The 15,941-nt window shown below is 37.0% G+C and overlaps 1 protein-coding gene across 1 annotated transcript; it reads right to left on the bottom strand.

The window, feature by feature from the left end:
* Window positions 1-1,541: 1,541 nt before the first annotated feature.
* Window positions 1,542-15,513, bottom strand: dgat1b (diacylglycerol O-acyltransferase 1b). The gene is made up of 17 exons (XM_084089053.1): window positions 15,035-15,513; window positions 12,757-12,844; window positions 11,846-11,886; window positions 11,003-11,088; window positions 10,437-10,489; window positions 9,791-9,896; window positions 7,853-7,981; window positions 6,565-6,636; window positions 6,234-6,337; window positions 5,807-5,845; window positions 5,671-5,712; window positions 5,546-5,590; window positions 5,279-5,391; window positions 4,989-5,054; window positions 4,712-4,799; window positions 2,810-2,872; window positions 1,542-2,620 (listed from the first exon to the last, which is right to left on the bottom strand). Exons 1-17 carry the CDS (start codon window positions 15,241-15,243, stop codon window positions 2,456-2,458), a joined length of 1,509 nt encoding a protein of 502 aa, XP_083945179.1. The 5' UTR covers window positions 15,244-15,513; the 3' UTR covers window positions 1,542-2,455.
* Between the last annotated feature and the right edge of the window lie 428 nt (window positions 15,514-15,941).

Here is a 15,941-nt window from a genome sequence, read left to right as displayed (position 1 = left end):
AGTTTTTTTCCACAACAGCTACATCGCCTTGTCTTGTCGTTAAAGTAGTGCATATTTGCTATATAACATAAATAATAATTTTAAGTGTATAGGCTATTGTATGTTTTATAGGCTACACAGCGTGTTTATTATTTTATACAATTGCATGTATTTGACCATCTAGATAGCGCAATGTATGTTTATAAATGTTGTCAACGAATGGGATGCTACATTTTATTCAAAATTAAACAGGCTATCTTTACAAGATTTTTAAGAAATAAGCAAGAATAAACGCGTCCTTCATCTTTCCTATTTCCAACAACAAGCACTTGAACGCGACAAGCTTGTAATCAGGACTTCAGAAGTTGGAAGTAGGACATTTCAGAGAGGCTAGCTAGCACATAAAGACAGTATTATTACTTCATTTGATTTCTACACTATAGGCTACCGTTCAAAAGTTTGGGATAGGTATGATTTTAATGTTTTTGAAAGAAATCTCTTATATGCTCACCAAGGCTACATTTATTTGATCAAAATGCAGTATAACGGTTTTCTATTTTAATATGTTCAAATGTATTTATTCTTGGCAAAACTACATTTTCAGCAGCCATATGCTGCACTCACGCCATGTTGTAACACTATCAATGCCAATATGATGTTGTGTTCACGCCATGTTGTAATTGCGAGATTTCAGCTTGTAAAAAGCGTTCACGTCCTCTATACAGTCTCTAGAGCTCATATTAAAGCTTGTAAGATGGGAATTTTCTGAGAGCTTGACGAGGTCGTGAACACTTTTTACAAGTTGTATCTCGTAATTACGACATGGCGTGAATGCACCCATTATCAGAGTCACATGATCCTTCAGAAATGTTTGTCAATGTTTCAAGCTCAAAATTATGGCATTTATTTTAAATAGAAATCTTTTATAATATTATAAGTCTTTATTGTCAATGACTTTATTGTACCTTATTGTAAATTGTCAATGTAGCCTAATGCATCCTTGCTGAATAAAAAAATTCTTAAAATCGAACTGACCCCAAACTTTTGAACGACAGCAAACCTACAATAGCTACATTTATTGTATAAACATTAGTCCAAAGTGGGACTGTTTTAAACTTGATATTAGTTGTTTAGCTAAATAAACAGTGACATACAGGCTACAGCATTGATTTTCTGCGCTGTAATCATTCTTCGGCCATTCCAATCTTTTGTACGTATGGCAATGTATACTAAACGGATCGCAGCACAGCAAAGCACTATCAAGCCTATTAGATAGCAAAAGCTCTTGAAGTGCGTCTGTTGCACTGCGGCAAACACGATAGGATGTTCATACAATATGACCCGTGGCTATTATAAGACTTATCTCCAAAGCCATTTATCACAAACTTGCACTGATTGTGAGGATCTGGCACCCTCATCATGTGAGGACAAATTGCACTGGAAGGGCCTGATCTGTGAAAAATATCACACTTCGAGATTACAATGCATCCGGTTCTCTCCAGTGAATACAATTACGCTTGATAAATGCCTCCACAAAAACAAATAATGGTGCCACAGTAGCATCATTTGCAGGGTTGTTTATTCTCAACAGTCCCCACAGGGTGGCGCACTTTTGATGAGTAGGTACCATAATGCCGACAATGGAGCACAGATGGCATCTCAACAGTGTACTGTACAACAGTTTAGATACACAAAAATGCAATTCAATATAATTTAAAACATATAAAATATGAATTAAAAATAATGGACGTAACATTTAGGATTTAACAAACATTTTCTCTCTTATCCCTTTGCAAAAAAACAATCACGCCAGCAATTAAAGTGTCTGGCCGCATATGGCTTTAAAAATATAGCCTATTAATAAAAAAAAATATTACACATTTCTGTCTGTACATAATCTCTTTACATATTGCATTGTATTATGTAGATTTATGGACTGGCACTTAAAAAGAACAACAACACATATTTGTATAGTAGACCTTAATGTCCGTTTAAGTTTTCTAACTAGTCCGTTAGAGTTTTCACAATATTTTTTGAACTGTAAGAAAATTTTAAAATGCTAATAAAGTGACAGGACACGGACCTGAGTGTGAGAAAGTCCTACTAGTAATGCATGTAACATACCATCAAATAATATGTCCAGTTTCATTTAGTGAAGTTAAAACAAGCACTTGACACCTGTAGAGTTACATTCAGAACCCTAAAGACTCTTGTGCATTTCTATTTAGAGTTCTAGGCAAGATTTGCATAGATTGGCTGTTGTAATTGTTCATAAAGGTCTAAAAATAGCCTAGAGCTGTGAATTTATCTGAAGACTTCATGGAAACCTGACTGTACCGGGAATCTTCAACTGTATCAATGTACTCCAACCTGTACCACTGCAGTATGTAGCCTATAGTCTTGCAGCAATATTTCGAAGGGTAGCTGCTTAGTCGAGTCCACGATCAAACTCAGCCGATCGGGCTTTAAAGTGTGTTTACAGAGCTTCAGTGACTGTCGGGTCATCCTGGTTGTGGATGACATAGTAGTCATGAACATACATCAGAACTGCGATAGGTTGACCAATAATGAGTGAGAGCCACACAGCAGCATTTCCATAGTTTCCCCGAAGAAACCTGGCCACAAACCATGCCAGTGGGATCTGAAATAAAGATTTGTTTTATTGTAAACTGAAAAAGGTACTATGTATTGATATAAAAAAGATTGCATTCATTTCATAGCTCAGCTACCTGCTTAGATGATAATCACAAACATAATATATGGTTTTCTTATGCACGAATGCATGAACATAAATGCATAATTTTTGTACGTAAAGATTAAATATTTATACCTGTGCCATCATGCCCATAAATGCCCACAGTCTGAACATCCTGAGTGGGATACTGACCAGGTACTGCAGACAGAAAGAGAGATATATATACACATTAAACACCTTAAACTCCCGAGTGATGGATAGGTAAGTGTTTCTAAAAGGATTTAGTTTTTAGTTTTGCGCATTTTTTATTTTTTACATTTATGCATTTTAAACCAAAGCCAACTCACAGAGGAAGCGAGTCCCCAAAAAAAAGGGCGTGGCCTGGTTAAGTTGTGTTAGTAATGTGTTGAAACTTGCGGTTATAGTAAGGAGAATGACATTTCCGAAACTCGTTCAAAGCAGTTGACAAATCACAACACACTGGTCCAGCCAACCAATCAGAGCACATTGTGCTTTTCGGAAAGGGGGGCTTCATAGAGACAGTAACTAAACAGAGCGTTACTGACAGACTGGAAAAAGAAGTGCTGCAACAATGTAAAATATGTGAAAAATACTGTTTTTTGAACATTCAAGCCTGAAACCTATTTTAGTAGACCCCAAAAACAAAATCAAGACTTTGTAAAAGCGCATAATGTGTCCTTTTTAAATCCTAAAGAGTGATGAATGAAACTTTGTCGGGTTATATGAAGCTGGTAACTTCCCATAATAACACCATCAAATATTGATTAAGCACTGAAGGGTTGAGCACTGCTGTTGCGTCCTTTAACCAGGTTCTTAACCTCTATTGAACTCCAGGGGTCTTGGAACACTGGCCTTCCTGTTACCCCTCACTAAATCATCTTTACAGCTCCAGTTTTAGATATTCCTGAGATGAAACTTCACTCTCCATCTGAGCTTTCTGAGTCATTACTGTGATCCTGGGTCCGGTTCTGAGGTGCCTTGTGAAGGTCAATGTTTTTTAATAAGACGGTTAAGAATACTATCTGCCTGCACCTGCGGATTGGACACATCTTCCTCTCTGATTTCTCTCTCTCTCTCCCTTCCCCCAGCTCAGCTCACAGCTTATCACAGAGAACAGCAGCCTGATAGGAGCCTGTTCTTCATCTTCCTCATCCCTCCGTTCTGACCTTCATCCCCTCTGAAGAACGGTGGCTACCAGCCAAACGCCGGGCACCTGCTTCTGAGTCAGGGAAATGAGACGACGCCTCGGGAGTGGGGAACATCTAAAATTTTTACAAATTATTCTAGAAACCACAGCTGCTTCAAAGAACAGCTGCTTCCCGCAATGCTCAAAGGCCTCCAATTTTATTTGATTTTTTTATACATTTGAGTACATTTATGTTTTTTTTTTAGTTGATTTGATGTGATTTATTTTGGATTTGACAGACAACATAATCCAAAGGATAGCATGTTAAAGTGTGAACACTTATTTACAACATGGTCCTTGGTGTTAGAACATTTAACACATAACAAAGACCTATTGCAGGACAAAGACAATCATCATCAGACAATCCACAAATTCAAAGTGAAGATTCAGTTTTAAAATACTTTCTTCTAACCCAACTTCATATAACTGACAAATGATATTTAAAATTGTATCATTTTGTGTATTTAAAAAAAAAAAAACACTAACAACTAAAATCAATTGTTTAAATGTTACAAGTGAATTTTCAAGATTACATTTAAAAATATAATAGTGTATTTTAAGATTAACTTTAAGTGAGCAGTACATAATGGTTTAAGTTTATGCACTTTTTTTGGGAGGGGAGGTATTTTAATGACATTAATAGTAAAATATTCAAAGTAAACACACTAGCTTCTGAAATATTACTGTGTATTGATTTTGCTTATGAGAAGTAGCACATTTCTAAAATGAGAATAATTCACACAGGTTGTTACCCTGCTTAGACTGTTAACTTTCATTTGCCATGACCCGACAGAATATTTAAAACAGTGTGTGATTTATGCATATCTCACCTCGTGAAAAAAAGCAGAGGCGAAAAATACAGCTGATTGGCTCAGTAACTTGCCAGCACCTCTTCGCATCAACGGCTTGTAAAAGTGTCTTTGAAAACAGGAGAGAGAAGCACATAAACTCACAGCCAGTCTGAACTATAAATAACCATATATTTCTTGTGGACAGATCACATTATAGTCTCTCTTCATTATGGTCTCTGTGAGTTTTACTGTGTCGTATTTCATCTCGCCTCCCAACAGCTGTCTGCGGTCTCTTTCAAAACCCCTGTTCACTCACCGGAGACACCACTTGTGCACAGGAATATTCCAGTTTTGCCAGAAGTATGTTATCGTCTCGGAGTTCCTAAAAGAAACACAGTGTCACAATCCATCTGAGACTAAAACTCTACGTACAGTGTGAAATGGAAGTGGAAAAGGGATAGATGGCGCATATAAACCAGATTGACTGTATTCAAAGCCCATCAAACGCAGTACGGTGTGGAAGTGGTACCCCCCTCGCCGCTCAAATAAAGCTTTTACTAAGAGAAATAACTGTAAAGACATCCAAAAGAAGATAGCATCACTCACCACCAGTCACGGTAGAATTCCCGATCTCCAAACCTCAACAGCTCGGCCACAAAGTTCATTGAGGAATGGAAAAACGAGTAGAAGAAAATCAACCACAGGAGATGGTTGGGCACCTAGTATAAAAATAGATAGCAGTATTTACTCCATAATTTGTTTCATGCTTCATTTCTTTCATCTACACAACACCGATGTAAGCAAAAATCAGAACACAGGGTTGTGTTTCTATTCTGAGAAGGAAACATTGACCTTAAAGTTTGTTTAACTTACTGCCAGTCTAAGCAGACGCTCTGTCATTCTAGAGTAGTCCATTTCCTGACAAAAATGAAAAATAGAATTAAAACGTGCTTGTTCTTAAAGCACTGAAAAACAGAAGATAAAGCACATGAACACACCTGCAATGGCTTCATTGAACTTCGAATGATTGGCACCATCCACTGAAAGACAATAAAAAGAACATTAGATATGAAATGTCTCACAGACATGAAAATTGAGGCTTGATGTGATTACCAAATGCACTGTGATGCTTACCTGCTGCGTTAAACCAACCAATAACTGTGTGAGGAGAAACTGTAACAGACAAGCGAAACTGATTTTAATTTCTCACTAAATATAAAACTAAAATGTTAACAATAGAACCATGTGTGTGTGTATGTGAGAGAGTGTGTGTGTGAATTAAATTTGTAATTTGCAACAGCTATAAAAGAAAGTAATGCTCTAACAAGAAGCACTTTCATAAATAAAAATTACCCTCATATATTCCTGCCATGACTCCCGGCAATTGTGTGCAAACAATAAGCTAATTCCTATGATTTATTGCCATTTGCAGATTTAGGCAAGAATGCAATATTCACACAATAAACAAGTCATAATATACTATGAACAAATCTGGTAGCACAACTTATCAATATAAAGAACTGTCGATAACGTCAGGAATATGTCCAAGTCAATCGCCTACCATCTCAAAGAGCCTCCTGAACAGAAATCCCATTCGGATGGATTCGGAGCGGGGAAAATTAAGCTCATAGCACAGGGTTGGAGCAAAAACAAAATAATACATATCTGAAAAAAGAAAAGAAAAATAAGTCAAAATACTAACTACATGTTCTCAGGCACTGAGATTTGACACTGACAAAATTATTGTTAGATATCACATGAAAATAAAAGAAAATCTTTAATTATGATTGGAAATAACAATGACTGTGTAAGAACACTATTCTGTATTTCAACAAAGCAGAACTATGAAATTGTATTGCCTTAAATAAAATTGAAGCCATACTGTAGCTTACCCCTGAGAGAGAGATTTCCTGGATAAGACACTTGCAAATGCATTCCACTGGATGCAGATTGAGTTGATGGACCTAAAAACAAAGGAATCTTTAAAGAAATGAACAAATCTGCTTCTAATGTCAATTAAACCTGACGTTCAGCTAAAGAATAAGAACATTTACTGCAAAACATACTGAACTCTCGACCCCAAGGACATAAATAAAATGATCACTATTAATCCTATAACCTGTCTCTCCAGGATTTTGCAATCTTGCAACTGCAAGAATTCAAGGGATAGTGAAAATTTTGTAAAAATAAATTAAATGTAGTCATCATTTACTCTCCCTAAAGTTGTTCAAAACCTGTATGCAGGGTTCCCACAACTTGGTTAACTTCAAATTCAAGGACCTTTCAAGGACTTTCCAGGTCCAATACCCTCAAATTCAAGGACTTAATGTGGGGACAACGTTTGTTGTTGTTGAGGTACCATCGTAGTAGTTTTGTGCTCTTGATTGTCATGGCAATGTACAACACAAAGTACCTCACGCGGGAAACCCTTAACGTAACGCGCGCAACTAGCGTAAATCAAGCAAGCTAGTATGCATAGGCCACAAATTCTTGGTGAAATAACACATTAGCGGACCGGAGGGAATAATATGGAATTTCTTCCAGAAAACTTCTTGCACAAAATAAATTCAAGCACTTTCAAGGACCTGTATCTATGTATGTTTATTTTCAAAAACTTTCCAGGGCCTTGAATTTTTGTTTTCAGATTCACAAACTTTCAAGGATTTCAAGGACCCGTGGGAACCCTGTGAATGAGTTTCTTTCTTCTGTTGAACACAAAAGTTGATATTTTAAAGAATGTTAGTAATCAAAAAGTTGACAGTAGTCATTGACTTCCATAATAGAAAAAAAAAAAACTATGGAAGTCAATGACTACAGTCAACTGTCAGGTTACCAGCATTCTTTAAACTATCTTCTATTGTGTTCAACAGAAGTAAGAAACTCATGCAGGTATTGAACAACCTCCAGCCTTTTTCAGAGCAAACGGCACATTGTTCATTGCTGAACGATTGCCAAAATTGCTAAAATTCACAAAGACCATCATCACAGGGGATGGAACAACGTCCATAGTGCAGCATAGTGTTTATTATAGCTTATTAGGGGCGACAAAAATGTAATCACAGTTTTGGCCATATAGTGCACTAAATATATTAAACTAGCAATATATATGTATTTCATACCCTTCATACTGCAGAAGAGGCCGCACATAATGTTTGATGAGGAGTGGATGTATTTACTCACATGAAAGAGATCTGGAGAGGGTGCGGGCCTTTGCTTGTGTTCTTTCTCTGCACCACCTGTTAACATCTTTATACGAGTACAATTTCAAAAACAGGATGGTGTAGATTCCTAAGGCAAACGCCCCTCCGACTGCATAAAGAGGACACAATGACAGAAACATGCTATTAGAAGATGCTATTCTGCATAAACAGAACTCACCACTTCCTTTTAATACCTGGAAATAGGAACACAAGAGGTTTGTAATGCAAATACACTTCCATCACAACACCGCAGCATGCCCCCTTTCAATAGTTCATAACTTATAGTCACATGACCCAGCACGTCCAGACTCATAGCCCATCACCACTCTAGCGTGCACAGAGCTGGCTCACATTCAAATGCTCCCTCCACCACTGCTTTATCAATAGCAGCCATATGTTGGGTGGAAATGGTCCATGCAGGGGCTCTGGAGTGCGTCTATGCCCTAGAGAGATGGACTCAAGGGCTGTAGGACCAGCAGAGGCCCCGACGGCCTGTGAAATGACCTGGCTGTCTGGTACAGGAGCAGTGTGTACAGTACTAGGCTGACAGATGGAGGCACATTTTCACCTCCCGTAGTGCAAACAGATGAGAGCGGACAGAAGAGCCAGTGAAAGTTGTGGTATGGAGAGGAGGAAGTGAGGGATTATATTTCCTACAAAAATGCATCATTATATTGCCTCTGAATTCAGGTTTGGAATTTGAAATGGCTAAATATATCAGTCTATCACTAAACAGGACACAGTGAGGGTCAGACTCAAACCTGTATCTACTGCATGAGCACCACAGATAATCATTAGGCTGTGGCTCTGATCCAACAATGTTTTGATACTGCAAAATACTGCTCTATATAGTATTGTGAATAAAAATACAATTCACAGCTGGACACATGAGATCTGAATGCTGGTATAAAGGTGGATTAGTTCAGTCTGTAATTTATAATTTGCTTGTGCCCAATCCTTTCAGCTGGATCACCTGATCACATGATCACATAATTAATTCAATTAATTAAGATCATTAAAATGATCTTCTATTTGTGCTGATGATTATCCAGAAAAAAGTGAATGAATACATTTGAGATGCATTTCTTTATTCTGATATTAGATTTCTACACCATTTTGAATAAGTTAATAAAACACTAAAAACTAAAATCAATAATTTTAAATGATACAATTGAAGTTATAGTATTCATTTATATATATTTAAAATAATAATATACCACAATATTATAATTTACAGTATACTGTATCAGTATGCAATATATTACAGTATTTCATTTTGATATCGGCTAAAGATCTCAAATATGATTTTAACTCTTTCCCTGCCAATGTTTAAAAAAAAAAAGTTGCCAGCCACCGCCAGCGTTTTTTGATCATATATATAAAAACACTTTATTCTAGATTTATGCATTCTTTTATTATCAACACTTGAATGTGGGTAAGTTTCATAAAAAAAGCTACATTTTTAACAAATATCTGAGAAAATTACGTTTTCATCAAAGACTACATCCGGATTAAATTTAGAACGATGATCAAAACATAGTGTCCATCAACACCCCTAATGCTTGCACAGTCCTATAGCTAGTCCTGGGTAGACATTTCATTTGGTAGTTTTGATATATATGCTTTTTAATGTTGGTGATTGCGTTGTTTTATGATATGGCTGGTTTCTGCATCTTCTTCGCATGTGTTTTGATCAGGAGATTCAGTACTCTTTCAGAAGAGTTTATACGGCCCCTTCCGTATAAAAGCGAAAACACGGAAAGCCGGAAAATTCCATCAATGGCGGGCAAGCGTTTTCTCGCAAATGATGGAAATTTTTGTCAATTTTTGGGGAAAGAGTGTATGTGTTTGTGTAAGTATTGTGTTGTATTATGTACACAATGCACCATGAAAGTGTGTGTATAATGTACAGTCTCACCTGGTGTAATAGATGGCAGCTTCAACACAACAACCATCGGAAAACATAAGATGACTGTTAAATTAAAGATGTAGATCAGCAGGCCGACCTTCTCAGTGATCAACCCCTGGAAAAACACACCAAAGATTATAACACGTCCGATGACAACACAATCAGACCAAACAACAAAAACACACACAGCCAAGCACTATAATCACGAAACACAGATATCAAAACACAAATCGCCTAGATAATAACATAATCTGACAAATTAAGAAATGACATAAAACAACCAAAACCCCAGGAACATAAAACAGATGTTTTTGCACATAAAAATGCCCTACACTTAATTTTTTTTTTAAGTCTTACACAACATCAGCAAAATGCCTGAACTGTTTATAAGTTCATTCAGTTTCAATTCAGCCTGTTGAGTAAATGTGCTGATACTCGGTTCACATTTGCAAGCTCTCTCAAATATGTCAGGCTTTTTAAAACGCAATGAATCAAATTCGCCCTCTAAATTGAACTCTTCACAACCCCTCAATGTAATTTCAAACGCCAAATTATACTGTGTGAAGTGACTGAACCCTTGCATTTTTATGACAATGGCTTTATTCATTATGATAAACAGATTAAACGTAGAAATGTGAATGGCTTTTGAACTCACCATGGCTAGTTTCCTCTCTGTGTACAATGCCACGAGTATAAAAACATTAGAAACTGCAAGAAACAAATTGTTATAATGTCAAATATGATCATATTTCAAAAAAACAAATGCAAGTTTTAGTAATAAAAGAATTTTTGCAGCCTGTAATGAAACAGACAAGGGTAAAAATTATACCCTTACAACAGGGCAGACGGCCAGCCAGAACACACACACACACACACACACACACACACACACACACACACACACACACACACACACACACACACACTGTACAATCACACCACATGATACAAACAAGATAAAATCACAACATAAAGACTTAGGGTTAAAAACAATTATACTTCTCTGTCTTTGAACATGCACAAAATACACAAATATACACAAAATCTACATTTTAGCAAATTAACAAAGGGAGTACTTTGACTATTTTCAAATCAAACAGGCATTGTCTGAATATGTGGGAGTGTTCTCTGCCAGCCTGATTTTAATAATGCCCCTGTCTGGAAAACAAAAGAATAGACCAAAGGGGGAAATATATGGTAAGCTTCCCTTAAAATACATACCAATGACCAGGCATACAGCAGGCCAGCTATAAGGGTCCTTGAGGAACAATGACACCACTTGAATGGGGTCCACTAAAATCCCATACCTACAACACAAAAAAAATGGATGTGAATTACAAAACAGACATGTCCCTAAACCTTTACACATCTGACACAACATATGTTCATTCCTGCATTCGTCCCTTGTTCTGAACCTCAGATTATCTGCGGCGGTTTCAGCGGGCAGCTGTATACATACTGTCTGCAAGCAGCAGTGTGCAACATGATGACAGCATATGGTTCCCTCAGCATGGGGTTTAGTGTTTCATTCCACTCAGGGAGAGGAGGGCCTGTACACTTATCAAACAAACCCTATAGACTCATCTTCATCTGCATGACACTCAAAACACAGAGAGCAGAAAATGCGTTTTAACACTTTTGTGTTCATTCGACACCTACTCAATGGGGAAGTTGAAGACAAAGGTCAGTTGTAAACGTTTAAGGACCGCATTCTGGTGTATGTGCCCTTTTGTGAGGTTTTCGCGTGCCATAGGCAGCCGTGCACGAGCGCAAAACCTCACAACACCCTGCCCTGTCGGTGATTGGTTGGAACACTATTTATTTTGGTTTTGAGTGGTGGTGAAACCAACTGTTTTTGTGTGCAGATCTCAGAGCCTAGGCTGCCTACAGAGACGCGTTTTTTGACGGCATGCTTATGGGGCGGGCAGCTAGCGGATCGTTAGGAAAGATTAGATGAATGTGATCATTTATGTTTGGGCCTGAAATCGCTGATACAACCTTTAAGCATTCAAACTGTATGTTATGGCTGTTTCAGAAAAAAAAAATTATGCATACTGTTCATACCTTAGAAGGTTTTCCAAGAACAGGCGTGCATTGCTCAAAACCTGCAAAAAAGCAGAGACACACATTCATGAAGAAAACAAATTAAAACCAACACAAGAATACATCACTAATGCTAGCTAACATGTCAGGACAACCAGAATAAAATCTTCCAAAGATCCTTATTCACTGTCTGTAGACAGTTTGCAGAGATATATTGAAATTCATGTCCATAAATCCATACAGAAGACAGACACACTTATTCATACGTACAGAATGAGAAAGAACAATGGATGAAGGGAAAAAAGTCCGGCTGAAAATATTTGCAGAGGACAAAATTGAGTCGTCTCAAAGCTCACATTAACAGTAAGTTGAAAAGCGTGAATGCATTCTTCACAGTTTTGAAGACAAGGACTTGGCTGGCTGTCCTCCATGTTCAGCTAGCGTTTAGAGAGACAAGCTGTTTTGAGCTGTTTATTTTTGGGTCTCACTTGGCATTAAGTGTTTCTCCATAAACAGACATACTAATCAAAGATTCTTCACATGCCACATGACTGCCACACACTACCCGATGTTACTTAAAATGTGTCATTGCAATACAATTATGTCACTAGTGTGGGTTTTCCTGTGTTAAAATTAGGTCTGTTAAGTCCAAAAAGAGATATTTTAGCTTCCATAAGGCCTAATGATTGTGCTTATCCATTTCAGACAGAAAGACAAACTTTTCCAAGTAGCTCATTCATTAAATAAACATATACTTTCAGAAACAAGACATATTCAAATAATCCAATGATCTGGGAAGTGGACATCTAAGCAACAAGTTTAAAACCATAACATATATATATACAGTTTCACTAGAAGAGTGAGTAGGCAAGTCAAAGCATGTTAGTCCAACAGGGTTCGGCTTTTGTGACTGTTACAGAATTCAGACTCACCAGCATTACAACACACCAGTTCAGGATGCCTCTGTAATTTTTGAAGCTGCTCGCAGAACTCAGCATTGACTCCTGCAACTTGTGGCAACTATAGGAGGAAATAAAGAAAAAATATTAAATAAAAACAGTAATGATGATTAAACTATTTAGAATGAAATTTTATTGTTCTTTATTTAGATAGTAATTTTTATATTGGTATTGAAAGATTGTGTGGATTTCAAGTGCACTGTGCAATCAACTCTATCTGTGTCTGTAAAGGTGTGAACCAAATTGTGCTATTATAATAACAAAAGAACATTTCTCAGGGTAGATTGCAAGATCTCCAGTGGAATGTTCACACAGTATTGTTTGTAGCCCCTTTGTCTTCATGTACAGTATAAAGTTCTGTACCTAAGACTTTGGGTTAAGATTCTTTGAAGGCAGACATGCTAACATCTCTGCTGAAGAACTTTGCTACACTACTTTAATAAATTCTTCTCCCCCACAAGAATTCTGGTCAAGCTTACTTATTTTATGCATTAGAGACATCTAATACATTGGCGAGCCAGCCAAATGACTGCTCAGCCAATTACAGGAAAAGCTAAGTATCTAACTAAAATCCATAGAGTATAATAAAACTAAAAGGGCCTTTAAAATGCTACCTTTCAGATTGTGCTACCAGCATCATATTCATGTGGTTTGAGGCTTTATTAACGTCCATATCTACCATTAAAACAATGCAAATATAGTGTTGGTAGCACAATCTGATAGGTAGTATTTTTCATCAGAACACCGGCAATCCGCCATTTTGAAATGAAAATGAAGCTGAGGTGAGAAAACTAAGATTGGTAATGGTAAGCACACAATTCAAGTACACTCAAGTTTTTTTGTTGTTTTTAAAAGGGCGTGAACATTTTTAAGTAGGTAGTATAATTATACCTGTAAATATAAGATATTTGGTATGGAGTGTGGCTCCAAATAGCGAACCTATTTAAAAGCTTTAAAGTTTGGAAGAGGCACTCCTCCACCTTGTAAGTTTTATATGTTTATCCTGCTGTTGTTTCTCCTCTGCCCATGACTTTGTTGTTTACCTGGGGATTTAATTTCAAAATGGTGGTCACTGCATGAAATCAGCCTATTGAGTGCAACAGTGCCTGCTCACTTTTTCTTTTCAAGTCTTTGTTTAAGAGTTATAAGCCATGAACCAAACCAACCGACTATGAGTATTTAACAGCTTTAATGAGGGAAAGAACTACAATTTCATGAATCATTGCGAATTACAAAATTTAATTAAAAACAGATAAATATAAAACTAAACATTACTTAAAGGAATAGTTTCCCCAAAATTTTAATTCTGTCATCATTTACTCACCGTCAAGTTGTTCCAAACCTGTATGAATTTCTGTCTTCTGCTGAACACAAAAGAAGATATTTTGAAAAATGTCGGTAACCAAACATTTGATGGGTCCCATTGACTTCCATAGTATTTTCCCCCACCCTATGGAAGTCGATGTGTCCCTTCCACTGTTTGGTTTCCCATATTCTTCAAAATATCTTCTTGGGGAGATTTACTTGTTTCTATTCTCTGATTGGTAGATTTCTTTGCAGAATCATGGGAAATGTAGTTTTTCACCAGGAATTACGCTGATAACTTGGTTATTTAAAAAACTTTTGGGGGCTGATTGCTTTCATTAAAACATATTCTCTTGATTACCAACTTCATAGCTCGCAGTAGGTCTGCCTTTGAAATTTTTTTAAGTTATTGTTCAAAATCAATTCTACTATGGAGAAAATAAATGTAATTTTTACTTTAGGAACTGACTTTTGCACTCTAAAAACATAAAGGGGGAAATGCCCCTCCTCCCAAGATATTGCATATCATTGGTCAATTCTCTTTTTTTTCGACAGTAGGCCTATATTTTAATTTTTAATTTATTACATTTTATCCCCCCATAATCCAGAATATGTGGTTACATCTCAAATCATTTGCTGCTAGCAGAATTATTTAGCTAATGATCGAGAATCCTGGAATCATCATCTATTTGCAGTTTATTATTTTTTAGTTTTGCTCAATGGAATAGGTTTTCAGTAACTTTCGAATAAGTGAAATGATGGTATTTTGGGTAAAAAGGGGTTAAAAGTGTTCTGTACAGCGCCACATGCACATTGGCGAATCCTGCCTCTCTCTCTCTCTCTCTCTATGTGCAGTGACCGTTTTCACTGTTGTCATATTAAATGCCCACAAAACGACAACAACCTACGGTTGTTGCATGCCGTCTTGGCGTAAATTACATCTTACCTCATTTTGTCGTAGATACCGCATTTTCGTTTGTCTTCGTTCAGCGGTGCCTGTAAGTTTTTGGTGAGAGACTCCCGTGTCTTGGGAAAGGGATCACTGGCTGCTGCGGTCGCGCCGTTTCTGAGTTTCACAGTCTCGCTCTTTGCGTTCGAGATGGTCGCGCGCCTACGATTCCGTGTGATGGGCCGAAAATCATCCTTGTCAGTCATGATTCTAGCAAATTTACAGCAAGCCTTCAGCAAACAAATTTAATAAGCCAAGTCCACGCAGGAGTTACATTTGGCTCTGCGACCGGAAAAACAAGCTTTTGCGTAAAGCCCCAGTTTTGCAAGCTATTAGACTGACGCAATTTGTAATGATGCTGCCTGACTCAAACGATTGTGTGGACTTTAGCACGTTTGTGAGTTTCAGACAGGTTTAAGACTTTTCCCCCGGATCTAGTTCCGCGTTCATTCTGGCATGTAAAACAACTCGTCTAAGCCAATAGGAGTAAGTAGTGTAATACTGTAACTCTAAGCTGCCATAAGGGTCACATTGTGATAGGCTATTTCACACACAAAAAACAAAAAAACATGACCTTTATAAATAATATAAAGAATGAACTGAACAAAAAAGAGAACATATTTTCTGTTGAGAGAGAACAAATTTACTTTTGAAACTCGAATGTCTTTCTTTTCTTAAAAAAAAAATAAATAAATAAAAAAATAAAAAAGATGTTAGCCTACTGTAAGCCAGCATTCACTTTATTTGGGTCTTTTTTTTCAATACAATGAAAGTGAATGGTGATTGGTGACTGAGGCGACTGAGCCTCCCATTCTGTCTAGCATTTAATTTTGTTTCACATAAAAAAGTAATTCTGTTTTGAAAAAACAAGCAACTTTTTTGTATATAACCAGTTTCACTATAC

Source organism: Abramis brama (genome assembly GCF_963993115.1).
Source record: "Abramis brama genome assembly, chromosome: 17".
In the NCBI taxonomy this organism is placed as follows: Eukaryota; Metazoa; Chordata; class Actinopteri; order Cypriniformes; family Leuciscidae; genus Abramis; species Abramis brama.
This window is presented reverse-complemented; position numbering and strand designations above follow the sequence as displayed.